Source organism: Vipera ursinii (genome assembly GCF_947247035.1).
Source record: "Vipera ursinii genome assembly, chromosome: 8".
NCBI lineage: Eukaryota > Metazoa > Chordata > Lepidosauria > Squamata > Viperidae > Vipera > Vipera ursinii.
The window spans coordinates 20,889,232-20,905,296 of record NC_139519.1 but is presented as its reverse complement, the minus strand read 5'-3'; the positions used below and the strand labels follow the sequence as shown (position 1 = coordinate 20,905,296).

At 39.8% G+C, this 16,065-nt stretch overlaps 1 protein-coding gene across 1 annotated transcript in view; it reads left to right on the top strand.

Moving 5' to 3' along the window:
- Nucleotides 1-16,065, top strand: part of LOC310643926 (opioid-binding protein/cell adhesion molecule homolog) — a gene marked incomplete at its 5' end in the record, with an annotated part of 549,587 nt that overhangs the window by 428,324 nt on the left and 105,198 nt on the right. The window contains one exon of the mRNA XM_083368625.1: nucleotides 3,788-4,020. Within this exon, the coding sequence (XP_083224751.1) occupies nucleotides 3,788-4,020 (233 nt within the window). The remainder of the gene's footprint in view (nucleotides 1-3,787; nucleotides 4,021-16,065) is intronic.

Here is a 16,065-nt window from a genome sequence, read left to right as displayed (position 1 = left end):
ATACTGTGCTTTCTGAATCTCAATCTAATATCAAACAAGCCGGCTCAGAAGAGGGAGGGATGTTATTTTGGCTTATTGCAAAGTCAAAATTTAGACATCAGACAATTAGTGCGCGCCACCCGTTTTCCCTACACAAAGCAAAAAAGAAAAAGAAAAGAAAGAATCACAACAACAGTATCTCATCAAACAGTAAAAACACACACTTCATCTTTAATGAGGGGCGGCGTGAATTCCTTGAAAATCCTTCTCCCAAATATTTTGATGATTACAGACATGAACGTTGTCTGTTTTATAGATTACTCTCCTGATTTTACCAGTCCATACAATGAATAATTTAACAAAAACTCATGTAAGTATCTGTTTATTATTCATTATAATGAACTGAGAGAGGAGTAATAGCCCACCAGACTGCAATCCCCTTAAGGGCTCAACTTAACTAGACTGCTCTTAGTTCTCCTGGAGTTAATTTAAATAAAGAGAAGCTTCTGATATTAAAACTTTAGGCAGCCACATCACAAGCTGAGATTAAAATGGATAGAAAGAAAGCTGCTCTGGAACTCAGCAGGGGTGTGTGCAAAAGAAACGTGTGAACAGAGGGAGAAAAGTGGACAACAGAATTGGAAGGGACCTTGGAGATCTTCTAGTCCAACCCCCTGCTCAAGCAGGAAACCCTATACCATTTCAGACAAATGATTGTCCAGTCTTTTTTTGTGTTGTTTTTTTTTAAGCCTCCAGTTTTGGAGCACCCATAACGTCTGGAGGCAGGTTGTTCCACTGATTAATTGTTCTTACTCTCAGGAAATTCCTCCTTAGTTCTAGGTTGCTTCTCTCCTTGATTAGTTTCCACCCATTGCTTCTTGTCCTGCCTTCAGGTGCCCTGGAGAACAGCTTGACTCCCTCTTCTTTGGGTCAGCCCCTGAGATATTGGAAGACTGCTATCATGTCACCCCTCGTCCTTCTCTTCATTAGACTAGACAGACCCAATTCCAGCAACCGTTCTTCGTATGTTTTAGCCTCTGGTCCCCTGATCATCTTTGTTGCTCTTCTCTGCACTTTTTCTAGAGTATCAACATCTTTTTTTTTTCTATTGTGGCAACCAAAACTGAATGCAATATTCCAAGTGTGGTCTTACCAAGGCATTATAAAGCGGTACTAATACTTCACGTGATCTTGATTCTATCCCTCTACTAATGCAGTCTAGGTCTACTCTAGCAATGATTGAACAGGAGGAAAAAGAAAAAAGACTCTGGAGGGGAAGAAACTGGTCCTTGGGATAGAGGAATAGCCCACAGACTTCAAATCTTTGCAAAGTATAAGTAGATCTCAATTTACAGTCATTGATTTAGTGACCATTCAGATTTGCAACTGTCTTGAAAAAAGTGACTTACCAGTCTTAGGACTGCTGCAGCATCCCTACAGTCAAATGATCAAAGTTCAGCTGCTTGGCAACTGGAATTTATTTATGATGGTTAAATAAGATAAGATAACCTTTATCGTCTTTTTTTTTTTTACTGTGGGCACAACGGCACACATCGAAAATGAAGTTTAGTTGCCCGCTGTCAAAGTGAAACACATACATGACACACACATAACCATACTATAGACAACATATGTATAGACCCACACCCCTGCATTACATAACAAATAAATATTAAATACTGTCCATCTTGAATATATCACGGAAGGAGGAAGCCAGAGAGTTCATAAGGATAATGCTGTAAGGAATGAAACTATGGCTGAATCTGGATGTTCTGCTACGGATACTATGAAGCCTCCTCCCAGAAGGTAACAAGGAAAACAGGTTGTGAAGAGGATGAGTAGTGTCCCAGATAATCTTACAGACCCTGTTCAAACAACGCTTCTGTGCTATGTCCTGGATGGGAGGGAGGGAACTGCCAATGATCTTTTCGGCTGTCCTCACCACTCTCTGCACCGCTTTCCTGTCTGAAGCAGTGATGCTTCCAAGCCAGACTGTGATGCTGTATGACAAGATGCTCTTGATCGTCCCCCTGTAGAAAGTGGTCAATACAGGGGAAGGAAGATTGACATTGTCCTGGGTTCATGTGATCACCATTTGCAACCTTCCCAGCTAGCTTCCAACAAGCAAAGTCAACGTGGGTAGCTGGATTCACTTAAAGACCACGTGAATAGCTACAGTGATTTGCTTAACGACCATGGCAAAAGGTGGTAAAATCAAGTACGATTTAGTTAACCACTGCCTTACTTAGTAATGGAAATTCTAGTCCCACTTATCGTTGTAAATTGTAGACTAATTGTAAGTAAGTAAGAAGTAAGTCTAATTTGAGAAATCCTTAGATCTCAAAGGTGGTGTGTCTTGAAATGATGATGTCATTTTCAGCCAACTGATGAATGCTACATGCCTGTTGGTCCAAAAAAAACCCAGGCTAGCAATGTCTATGGAGATTCTCAGTCATCTAGGTCAAAAAGCATCTTTGGGCCAAGCTAACAATAGTTACTGTTTGAGATTTGCTAGATAAGGACGGTCTTTATTACTAGATCAACAGAAAAAGGAGGTCCAATTGAAATCAAATTTGTACAATTGTTGTCTCTGGAGCTATTTACCCAATACTCTAAAGAAAGGCAAGATAATAGGCTTGAGCAAATGTTTGTTCAATATAGAAAGAAGGCTGCCTTGGCAGTTCTGAACCTCACAGCTTTTTTAGATCTGATGCAACTTCAGCCACTCAAGAAACACGTTTTGATATCCAGGAGAGATACAGAATATCTTCACTATAGCATCAGCGCACGTTTCTCCATTGAGTTTGTATTAAAAATCCACCTCAGCCTATTGTGTGACTCTTGGTCAGATGCCAACCACGGAGCAGCTTTTCATTCTGCCTAATGAATAGTGAGTTTATTGTGATTAGTGGTTGAGGCTTCTTGCAGAATTTTTCTTGCCGTTTAATGCTGTGCTGAGCTGCAGCTGAGTTTAGGGATCCACACTGTGAATTAAGGAAATTCTTCCAGGTCACAGTATGTGTTTCATCCCTAATACTTAGAAAGCCGTTCTCCAAAGCAGATCAACATGCTTTCTCTGTGTGAAAATGACAACAGGCTGCATTCTGGGAAATAAATGGATACAGGCTTGGTGTATTGTAGCATGCTAATACAATTTACTTGGATTGGTCTTGGCTAAAGCAGCTGTTAGGGTTGATAAACCATAGTTTAAGGGTTAGGCTCAATGTGTGCATGTATAATACATGGGGCTGAGCAAGATATTTACACCCAATCATTGCGCTTTGGAACCATGGATCGGGGATGAAAAATGTATGTAAAGTCAGCTTATTCAGAAAGCTCCCTTAAATCTGATTTAGTACAAAGAGCCAGAGAATATGGTCTCTGAAAAGAACTTAGAAATTTCTCCATACTTTGTAAATGGGACCTGGGAACATGATTCTCAGTTGGCGTCTTTCAAGTTTTGCCTCATCTATATACCAACATTGTATTTATCAATAAGTAGAACCATTTTAAAAGAATTTTTTACTCAGATGGTTTTCATTCAAAAGGAACAAAAATGCAAGTTCTGAGAACGTTGAACTTCATCCCATATCCCAGCAGGGGAAAGGGGGGAAATGTAATGTCTGATTAGTTTTAGCCATAATTTTATTTTGCATTTTTTAAAAATAAATAAAGGCGTGGATGCAGACATTTTTTGATGGAGTGGCTAAGCAATTTAAAAACAACAGAGAACAGGAATTCATGCTTCCCACCCCCCAGAAAGCAATAACAACCAAATCTTTTTCATTCTGTTTATTTATTTTATTAGGTGTACTGTGGATGACCGGGTCACGCGAGTAGCTTGGCTGAATCGTAGCACTATTCTTTATGCTGGAAATGATAAGTGGTCGATAGATGACCGGGTGGTCATTCTCACAAACACCAAAACTCAATACAGCATCAAGATCCATAATGTGGACATATATGATGAAGGCCCCTACACCTGCTCTGTGCAGACAGACAATCATCCCAAAACATCGCGAGTCCACCTTATCGTCCAAGGTAAGACTGGGTGCATGTTTGCTGTTGAAATGAACATGAGGAGGCTCCGTGATCTTCAAATAATTGTTCAGGGTTAGAAGTCCTCAGGGCTTTATTAATAAAAATGGGTTGTGGGTCTTTTTCTGGATCTTCTGATTCTATCTGGTTAATGATGAATGAACACATGCCATAGATGGCCTATTTCTGTCTGTTGATGTCAGCTGGATTCTTGACAGTCCAGTTTTTTCCTTGCTTGAATTTTGAGTGACGTTGGCTTGTTTGTTTGCACTATTCTAGCGAAAAAACATGGTTTGTGTTATTTTTTTTCTGCTCTACTACTATAAAAAAGTAATGAACTTGACCCCAGGATGCACATGGTATGCCACAACTGAGCCTAACCTAATTGTTGTGCATACAAGTGTCTCTTTCATAGAGAAAATATTACCCAGGTCTGCTTTAAATTATGTAGAAACAAAACTGTGGTTTGGGTCCTCAAGGGCGGAATCTGTTATCAACTCCCCTTTTCCTACCTGGTGTATGGGTCCAGGTTCCATAGGAACGGAGATGCTTTTAAATCAGGAAATCACCTCCTCAAGTCATTGAATTATCATCTTTAGGAGGAAATAAAGTGGCAATATAAAAGACCTGACAGGTGCTATAGAACAAGAGACTCAAAAAGAACAAGTCTAACACTTTCCACAGCCAGTAAGAAAAAAGAAGACAGATTGCATAAGTATGTCAAAGCCATTGAAAACCATCAAGATATGCTGGCAGAGAACTTCACAAGATAAATACACATGAGAGCTCTGTTAGTCCAACACATTTGGGGAAGAAGGACCAAACTCAAGAATGTAAAATTAAATGCAAGATTAACAGGAGATCCGTGCCCTCTCTAAGTGTGCTGCACTACAAGGATAGCTTTGATTTCACTGAGAGCAATTTTGCTGACCATCTTCTGAAGAAATGAAGATAAGGAAAAAGCCAAAGGCTGCTTTTCCTTTTTTTTTAAAAAAATGTTTCTGTTCACACTTTTAATAAACATAATACAAACTCGAAGGAAAAGAAAAAAGAGCTTAAAAAGGGCAGAAAAAAAGGACAAAGTAGAGAAGAAACGCAATAAGAATATGAAACATATAACGCAGTGACGTCATCACCTTCAAGTGGCTAAGGCTGAGAAGCACTGGTTTAAAGGATTCATTTATAGATAAGAGATGAAATATGGGAAGAAGAGAACATTTGTCCTATTTTAAGAAGGTGGTTGTTATTTTATTAATAAATAATAGCTGTTAAAAGGGTTATAAGTTGCTTTCTTTTGTTCAATGCCGACCTGTAGAGGCATAGGTGAATATTAGCCTGTGCTTTCGTTTTTTTAGAGCCACATGGGAGATAAACATTTCCTACTTTAGATATAAATGTTGCATGCACACACACTTACGCATGTACTCACCTGCATGCATACCGGCACCCAACCTGATAAATAAATAATTCACAAAGAATTATATGCTCTCTAGTCCATTAGCCTGGGAAAAGTTCTCATTTCTCCTTCTTAATGCCTCCCCCCACAACTTTCTACCCCACCCTCCCAAGTGCTAAGTAGAATTAAATATTTTCTCCTCTTCCCCCCACCCTTCAATTAGAAAGAAACTCCACAGGGCTGGCTTCTTAGCAACTGCTATTGGCTTTTGTCCAGTCTATGGATTAATTTTTCAACGTTAGTGTTAGTTCAGGTTAGATAAAGATAATGAAAGTTTCCTAATCCTCTTAAAGAAGATTTATCTGGCTGAGTAGAAAGCTCTTGCTATACAATAAGACACGTATAAAACCTTCCCTTTAATTTCCAACAGCTGATGGATATTGACTTTGCAATGAATCAATCTGAACTGGGGAGGGAAGAATCTGTGCTTTGGCTTATTCCTCCCTTTTAGGGGGAAAAAAACTTCACCAAACTATTATTAAAATAACTTCTTCCTTTGTGCTTCATTACTTTAAGGAGAAACAATTGGCCTTTCTGAGCTTCTTGGGCTGAGAAATCAGTCTTTCTTATACGAGAAAAATGCAACCACCTGTAGCTATCTCTTGTTTTATTTTTATTTTGTTTCATGTATTTATTAAATTTAGATGCCAACCATCTCTAGCCAAAGTGATTTCTGGGCAGCTGTCTTTCCTGTAATATTTAGATATTAATTCGATCTCTTTCATTTAGTTCATTGTATACACATCAAGTAAGTAACACTTGTACTGAGTTAGCTACCAATGTGTATTTATTTTAACAATCTGGGTAGAATTCCAATTGCTTTAGCATCTCTTCTGCAAATATTTAAAGAGCAGCATCGCTTGTCTTGATCCATGGGTTTTGCAGGACAGAAAGGGTCATGGAAGCTGTCCAAAGTCCAGGAGATACCAACTCTACTTATCCCTGCAGCTGGGCATGATAGTGAACCATGAATTTGGCTCAAATGATTGCAAAAATATGAGATACTCAGCCATCTTTGTATTTTGCCAAGGCCATCTTTAACTCAAATCTCATTAGAGAAGTCGGTATTACCCCTAAGTAGATTTGCACGTGTATCTGGAGGACCTCAGTTTCTCAAACTTTCATTTTTCATGTCTTGCTTCTTCTTTCAGAGAACTGGCAGGAACAATTGCAGCAGAGATACTCATTTTTGTTCTGAATCCTTGTGATTTTTCTTGTGTTTGGAATGAAATGAAAGATCCCAAGGACAACTACTTCACAGTTATCTATCTATCTAGGGGCACTCGATCTGTGTTGTTACTAAGAGTCAACACTGACTCGATGACACTTCATCAGTTCAGGCATTTTCCTTGAAATGATTAAAATTTCATCTGGGGAAGAACGGGAGCAAATTTGTTGACCTCGGACCTTCAGTGACATGCTTGGTGCTAGCAGTCCTCTTGAGATTGGTGATAGCATTCCTCTGGTAGGCAACCTGGTCTCCGAGGTTGAAGAAATGTAGGAAGAACTTGCTGAACCATGCAGGGATGACTTTCAAGAGAGATGACTCCACGCTAAGAAAGAAGAAAGCATAACAAATGAACTCTGCTTTGATTTTATGTGGTATCAGAGAGAATAGAGAGAAGCCTGGACAGGCTTTCTAGATGGTTATTCTGCTTCATAACAACAAATCACTGCTTGCTTCTTGTCCAACGTGATACCTGATCATGAGCAAATATTCGTTCAGTTTTGAGTCTGCAGTTGGGAGGCGGGGCAATGAATCCCAAAGACAGGCACACTTGCTATATATTGTCACTTTCCTCAATAGTTAGATGTACAGAGGCAAAACGCACACTAATGTGTATTGCATGTTATTTAAGTCACTTTTAGCTACACCAGAAAACAGATGTATTGAATGAAGTATTGTGGAGTGTATTATTATGGGAACTTCCAGGTAACAAAGCTTTCTCCAGCTGGTGATTTCTAATTCCACACCTGAAGTAGAATGGGGCTTGAGTGAATGTGCCATACGATACATAAATAGGCTTGAGTGGGCTCTTAAGACTATTGGAATATTCACAATTGGATAGGCAGCTTTGGGTTGCAAATCTATAGAGTTTGCCAAAAACAAAAAAAGATCAGTCGGTCAAAATATGTCCTTGGTAATAGACAGCTCAGCCAAACATTGGCCTCTACTGTACTGGGCAGTCTTTGTGATCAAAGTGAAGTACGGATGCTTCTGTAGTGCAACTCATGACCAGGAGTGGGCTACTACCCACCCTTTAGACCAGAGAAAGTTGTGGTCTGGCACACCTTTACATCTCCTGCAAAAGCTCATTTTGAACAGTTACTCAAAAGAAGTTGTTTTGGAAAAGTCCACAGTAATCTCAATGGCAGCAGTGGTGACTCACTATGTTTGACATGCTTCTCTTGTACAAACAGAAGAGAATATTTGTAGCTCAGGGTTGAACTGTGGGGTCCTTGGTGCTCTCTGAGTTTGGTGGTTTTCTTGCAGACGTATCATTAACCAACTAGCTAACATCAGCGGCGTTAGAAGGGCGTAAGGTTTGCTACCTTCTAGCACTGATGATGTTACCTAGTTTGGTAATGAAATATCTTGAAAAAAAGCCCTCCAAGCTCAGAGAGCAGTAAGGACCCCACATGTTTATATTGTGTATGCTTTTTTTTGTGGGGGAGTGTGGTGAGGGGGGAGATATAACTCTAAAATGACTTTTAGAGACGTTGTTGCTTTGGATGACTGAACAATTTGGTTGTGGCCTAGAAATTTCTCTAAGTCAAACATTGTTAACCAATTCTTTCCTTGTGTGCATTATATCTTTTTTTCAAAAAGCAACTGAACTTCATTTTTCCTTGAAGACGTTTCACTTCTCATCCAAGAAGCGTCTTCCATTCTGAGTGCAATTGTGATTAAAACACAAACAAACAAAAAATCAGCGCTGCCTGCCTGCCCTTCCAACAGTAAGATAATCTCGGTAGCATCGCCAAGAAATCTTCTAAACAAATTGGCAAGCTCTCTAGAAAAGGGATGGAAACCCCGAAGCGTCTTTGATGGAGTAGACAAGCATGGAGAAATTCTGAGACACATTTCGGCACATGCTTAAATTACGCCAAGGTGCAGCTCTTTTCTGATATCCAGAGTCTACATGTAGTCCTCAACTAATTACCAGAACTGACCCCAAAATCCGGTTGCTAAGCAGGATAGCCGTGAACTGAGTTTGGCCCCATTTTCTAACCTTTCCTCCCATCAGCTGTTAAGCAGATCACTGCAGTTGTTAAAATAGTAACACGGTTGTTAAGTGAAACTGGCTTCCCCATTGAATTTGCTTGTCAGAAGGTCCCAAAAGGGGATCACATGACTCTGGGACACGCCAACCGTCACAAATACATGATGGTTGCCAAGCGTCATTTTGATCATGTGACCCTGGGGATGCTGCAATGGTCGTAAGTGTGAAAAACAGTCATAAGTCACGTTGTTCAGTGCCGTTGCAACTTTGAACAGTCACTAAAGGAATGAATGTGAGTCGAGGACTATCTGCATTGTCTTCTTTAATGTCCTATCCTCCCAGATGACAGGGGACAGCTCAATATCTATACCACCCAAAGGCACTGGTGGTGGTGGACATACCGACCAGCTCCACATAAAACCATGCTTAGCAGCAATTTAGGCTAATAACCCAAACGGAATCTGCTCTGCGCTCTCATTGGCTAGCAAGCCCAGCATTAATTACCCATTAGCAGCCATGTTGGTGTCAATTAATTTATATTTGTGTTTTTCAAAATGTAAAAGTTGCCTGGTTAGATTATTGATTCTTTGTCCCTCTACTCAATCTGGTTTTAATTGCACCACTGTAGGGTCCAGCCTTTTCTCGCAGGAACCCTGTGATAAATCTGTCACAGGCTCAGCAATCAACAATAAACGCGTCTCTTTATGTCATTATTAATATGTCTCCCGGATTAGTTCATTACAGCCATTAACAACGGTTTATAAGAGCTAGGATGGCAAAATGCCAGCCTTAAAGTGAGGGGTTTTTCTCCCCCTCCCCAATTCAGTTGCTATTTGATTGGACTGAAGGCTTAAGCTGTATGTCTACGAGTGCAAAAGGGAGATGGAAATGAGAGTTTAATTTAATAAAGATACAGCGGTATTTTGGTACTCAACTGTAGATATCCCTCAACCTACAGCAGTTCACTTAGTGATCATTCAAAGTTACAACGGCACTGAAAAAAAAAGTGACTTATCACCGTTTTTCACACATATGACCATTGCAGCATCCCCATCAAAATTCAGACACTTGGCAACTGACTCATATTTATGACAGTTGCAGTGTCCTGGAGTCACTGCAATTGTTAAGGCAGTAGCACAGGTTTTTAAGCACATCTGGCTTTCCCAGATGTGTTTTGTGTTTTTTTTTTTCAACCAGACTGTTTTTAACAACCTTCTGACAAGCAAAGTCATTGGGAAAGCCAGATGGGCTTAAAAAGCTGTGTCACTAACTTCACAGTTGCAGTGATTCACTTAACCACCTTGGCAAGAAAGGTGATAAAATGGGGCAAACCTCACTTCGATGTCCCACACAGCAACCAAAACTTTGAGCTCAATCGTGGCTGTAAGTCCAGGACTACGTGTACTTGGAAAGGCATCAAATTTAGTACTCAAAGCATTTGGATATGAAAATTCTGTCCCGGCTCTCCTCATTTGTTTGGTACTTCACACACACACACACACACACACACACACACACACACACACACACTAGACCAGGGGTGTCAAAGGTAACGGCACATAAAGCAGTGCAAGGACTAAACTATGACCAAATTCTAGAGCTATTCTATTCTGTTCTGTTCTGTTCTGTTCCGTTCCGTTCCGTTCCGTTATGTTCCATTCCATTCCATTCCATTCCATTCCATTTCATTCCATATTCTACTCCATTCCATTCCATTCCATTCCATTCCATTCCATTCCATTCCATTCCATTCCATTCTATTCTATTCCATTCCATTCCATTCCATTCCATTCCATTCCATTCCATTCCATTCCATTCCATTCCATTCCATTCCATTCCATTCTATTCTATTCCATTCCATTCCATTCCATTCCATTCCATTCCATTCCATTCCATTCCATTCCATTCTATTCTATTCTATTCTATTCTATTCTATTCTATTCTATTCTATTCTATTCTATTCTATTCCATTCCATTCCATTCCATTCCATTTCATTCCATATTCTACTCCATTCCATTCCATTCCATTCCATTCCATTCCATTCCATTCCATTCCATTCCATTCTATTCTATTCCATTCCATTCCATTCCATTCCATTCCATTCCATTCCATTCCATTCCATTCCATTCCATTCCATTCCATTCTATTCTATTCTATTCTATTCTATTCTATTCTATTCTATTCTATTCTATTCTATTCTATTCTATTCTATTCTTGCTCCTGGTTTCCTGTTGTTAACAGCTGTCCATTGATAGGAACATCTGTTTTTATATTCCATGATATCTGTCAGGCATGAACAATCAGGTCCACCCATGAATTTAATGCTTTATTGCTCAAGCCTTGACACAGGAATGTCCTCAGTTTGTACCTGTGTAAAACCAGATCAGGCTCACTGACATGCAGTGGAGGTTGAATTTCGCCCTCCTATGATAATGTAGAGATTCTAAACTAATTACCCATTTGACTCCTCTCCCTGACTCTGCCAGTCTCTCTGGGACAGTGTCTGAGTTTGTGTAGGAACCTTTGATAAGATTCCTGTTCCAGTAAACAACTTTCCTTACCCAAGAATTGTTTTGTTTTTGTTTGTTTTTTAAAAAAATCCAGACTTGAAAAAAGGATGAAAAAGACAAACAATGGCAAAAAAAAAAAACAAACCAGGATGAAAAGGGGTATCAAAAGTCTTTTTAAACCATAGCGACTCTGTATATTAACAATAGCCCTCCCTTCTCTGGCAGTAAATAAAATGCAACCCAAATAATGTCGCCTGAGATTTTTAAAAGTTGTGAAATCTATTGTTCCTTAGATGTGTTCACCGGTGGTTGCAAAAAGGGAAAAAAAAGGTCCAACTAGCTTTCACACATTTTTATTAAACTGCACTCTCGCTGACATGAAACGCATAAGATGAGGGAGAAGTGGGGGGGGGGGGGGGCGGAATAAAAATAAACAGTGAAAATCAATTTAAGTTGCCACCATTAAAATGAGCCTGGGGAAGTGAAATAGCAACCTTTCAAGAACAACAGATCTTCAGAAAATTGTCTCCCATCATGATAAGAGAGACTGGTGACAAGATGGAGCTTAAATTTTAGCTCTAAGCAACATTTTAGACCAAGTCTGAACAATAAAAAGGATAATGATGGAGAAATATCTTTATAGGACATCAGAATTATTTTATAGGGTGAGTTTTAACTTTCATCTAATCCAGCGTTATTTTTTTTTTATGTAAGAGCTATCCAGATGCCTCCCAGAATGGCAAAATTCATTAATTGCATGGTTGCTAATGAGATATCTTGTATTTTTTTTTAATTTTTTTTTTAAAAAAATATTTATGGACAAATTGATTTATTATTTTCAGTCCCAACAATTCATTCAGCCTCCTCTCCCCATGAAACTGAAAATTTTTGATTCGTGCGAGAAATGGCACTTAAATATGTATTTAAAGCAGATTTCAAAACTTAAACTTTCAGAAATACACTGGTGGTCCTTGACTTACAGCCATCCATTTAGTGGCTGTTGGATGTTACAGCACCACTGAAAAAGTGGCTTATGACCTTTTTTCACGCTCGTGACTGCCGCAGCATCCCTGGGGTCACATGATCAAAATTTGGACACTTGGCAACTGGTGTGTACTTTTGACATTTGCAGTTGTTGTGATTCAGGGTCAGCCTGTGGGTTCGGCAGTTGGGTCGGATGATTCAGATGAGGGGGAGGAGGGGGGTGTTGAAGAACTTGCTGATGATGGCTTTGAGGCTCCGCAGAGCCCCCAGCCAGGCCCCTCCCACCTGGTGGAGACCCAGCTGTGTGAGCCTGAGAGCGTGGATGAAGATGACCCACAGCTGGCCCTGTTCAAGGACGCCCGACGCAGGAGGCAGTCAAGTAGGAGTAAACAGAGGAAGGCAATGGGGCTTCTCGGAAGGAGGGAGAGAGAAGCCACGCCCTGAACTCTTTATAAAGGACTTGTGTGGGGAGGGCTGGTTTGCTGAAAGCAACCGCTCAGATAGTGTTTCAAAGCTCCGGTATCTTGGTTCGTGTCTTGTTTGTTTTTGTAATAAATTTGGCAGACGTATTCCAGCCTCTTGCCGTCTGTAAAGGGGTTGCCTTTTCTGCAAGGCCGGTAGCAGGCTGGTACAGAACAGCAGTGTCCAAGGGTCACATGAATACCATTTGCGACTTTCTGATGAGCAAAGTCAGTGGTGAAGACAACTTAACAACTGCGTTACTAATCGAGCGTGCAGCGATTCACTTAAACAACTGTGGCCAGAAAGGTCATTAAATGGGGCAAAACTCGCTTAACAACTGTCTTGCTTAGCAATGGGAATTTGGGGCTCAATTACTGTCGTAAGATGAGGACTATCTGTGGTTTCCTTTGTGATGCAATGTTCAACAATTAAACCCCTCTAGCAAAACTGTTGCAGAGTAAAAGAAAACAGACTATTTTTTTTTTCCTAAACGTGGGCAGGGCAAATACCAAATATAGATAAAAAGTATTCTTGAAGAAAGCCAATAGTCTCACCTTGTTTGAAATAAGCTTCCAAGGGGAAGGAGTCCTCTCTTTTCCTCTTGTGGGCCAGCATGTATAAAAAATGACCTGGCTCTTAAAAGCAACAACAACAACAACAACAACAACAACAACAACAATAATAATAATAATAATAATAATAATAATAATAATAATAATAATAATAATAGCACAGTCAACTAGATGTTCAGACTGGATTTGGCATTTTTGTCTACCTATCAAGTCCTTACCAAGGACCTGGGATAGGCAGATGTGGATGTTTGATGGTATTACAGATCTTGTTGCAGGATGGAAGCAGTTCTTAGTAAGGCCGCCTTTTGCAATTGACTGATGGTAAATTTGTCAATGCCGATGATGGTCTTCAAGTGGTGCTCCAGTTGTTTTGGGATTGCACCCAAGGCTCCGATTACTATTGGTACTACCCTTGCTTGCCTTTGCCACAGTCTTTCTATTTCTATTTGTAGGTCTTTGTATTGTGTTATCTTCTCCAGTTCTTTCTCGTCTATTCTGCTATCTCCAGGCACTGCCACGTCCACTATCCAGACTGTTTTGTCTTTCTTATTGACAATTGTTATGTCTTGGGGTGTTATGTTGCAGGTGCTTGTCTGTTTGAAATCTGAAGTCCCAAAGCAGTTTAACTTTATCATTTTCTATGACTTTCTCTATATTGTGATCCCACCAGTTCTTGCTTACAGGCAAATGATATTTCTTGCAGATCTTCCAGTGCACCATTGTTGCTACTTTGTCATGCTGTTGCTTGTAGTCAGTCTGTGTGATCTTCTTGCAGCAGCTTACCAGGTGGTCCACTGTTTCTTCAGCTTCTTTGCATAGGCAACAGTTACTGTCTGTTGCTGTCTTCTCTATTTTGACTGTTGTTGTTGTTGTTGTTGTTGTTGTTGTTGTTATTATTATTATTATTATTATTATTATTATTATTATTATTATTATTATTATTATTATTATTATTATTATTATTACAACAATGATGATGTTGGAAAGGACCTTGGAGGTCATTGATCAGTTTCCACCCATTGTTTCTTGTCTTGCCTTTTGGCGCTTTGGAAAATAGTTTGACCCCCCCCCCCTCGTCTTTGTAGGAGTTCCTCAACTTTTGGATGAAGCTCTCCCTCCAGTGCCAAGGTCACAATCCTGCAATTGCAACAGAAGGACCTAGCTACGTCTCTGATACTTTGGCAACCGTTGCCCAGCATCTTGTTTTTAGATGTCGAGATTTGCCAGTCAAACTTTGTTTCGAAGGCAACTGGCCTCTATGGAATTCTGTTTATCTGTTATGTTCCACGCTATCATAAATTAAAAGACGTAGAAGGAACACCCCAGCCTACCTGAATAATTACTACAAAGCTGAATTAAATTAAAAAAAGGGAAGGGATGGGATGGACAAAAATGAGCATTTTATGGTACACACAAATCACTCCCTGGGAAGCTTTTCCACTTCCTTAATTGTTCATAAATTTAGTGACAGGTGCTTACACAGTAGGTGCAACAGGATTATTTTCATTTTTATGGCAGGCGTTCACTTACTGAGAAAAAAAAATGTCTGGTGCAAAAGGCAGTCCCTAGGCTGATGTGTCATGGCAGCCTGCAGGAAGGCTGGGTGGAAATTCAAAGTTAAATATTCTAAGTTGTCTTTCTCCTCAGATTCTCCCTTGGTGAAATCTGAGACACAACTTAAGCCATGGGTGCCCAACCTTGGCAACTTTAAGACTTGTGGACCTCAGTTCCCAGAATTCCCCAGTTGGACACTGCTGATATAAGCTTTCACACTCCCAATCTAAGGGAAAGATGCTGCTCCGGTGGTGTGTGTTGACTTTGGGCTCCGATATACGAGAACCACACAAAAGCAAACAGCTGAAGATCCGAATCCTTCTATAAAAGGTTAAAGGATAGTTTGGTATCGACTGCATTTTTTATAAGTCTGAATTCCAGTCATGGCACAGGTGAATAACTCAGAATTGCTGCTCTCCCAGCTTCTGCTTTTATCGTATTTGTAGGATTAGAGATGCTTTGGAGAATTAAAGATGAAATGTGACCTTTGCAAATTTCAGTAACATTGATTTGATCTCGCTGCTCTTGAGAAATGTAGACCAGAATTAGGTTAATGTTTCCCAAATCTCTGACACAGATTTTTTTTTTAATCTCTAAAGAAGCAGCAGCAGAATTTATATTTAAAACCATATACATGTTTTTCTCCAAAAACTTTATCTAGGAATGTATCATCTAAGTTTGAAATGGGGATGGATTTTGCCAAAAAAGAGGAGAAAGGATGTAAAAATTGGGAAATAATAGAAATGGCTGGATCAATGTAAAAACTGCCCAGAAAAGGAAAAAAAAGAGATTTGTCCACTCTGAATGGACTATTATGTTTGTTATGTTTCATTAGTTTAATTGATTTGTGTTGATTTATTTATTTGTTTGTTGAATTTAGATCCTGTCCATCTCACTCACGGTGGCTGTGACTTTTTGGTCATTGTCCCTTTATGTCCTCTTCTTAAAATTCCCTAAAATGTTTTTAAGTAAATCGTTGCAGTTGTTAAGTGAATTGCATGGTCATTAAATGAATCCAGCTTCCCCCATTGACTTTGCTGGAAAGGGCAAGCATCATGCCTTGATGTTTCAATCATTGTAAATGCATGCCGGTTGCTAAATTTCTATCATGTGACCATGGGGGTGCTACAACTAGTCATTAGTGCAAGGCCCGATTGGCTCTTCTTCTTTTTTCCCCCCAATGCTGTTGCAACTTCAGTTGCTGAATGAATGGTTATAAATTGAGGACTACCTGTTATCCATTAGGAACTTAGAGGCCTTCTCAGTACTGAATTGGATAGCTAGA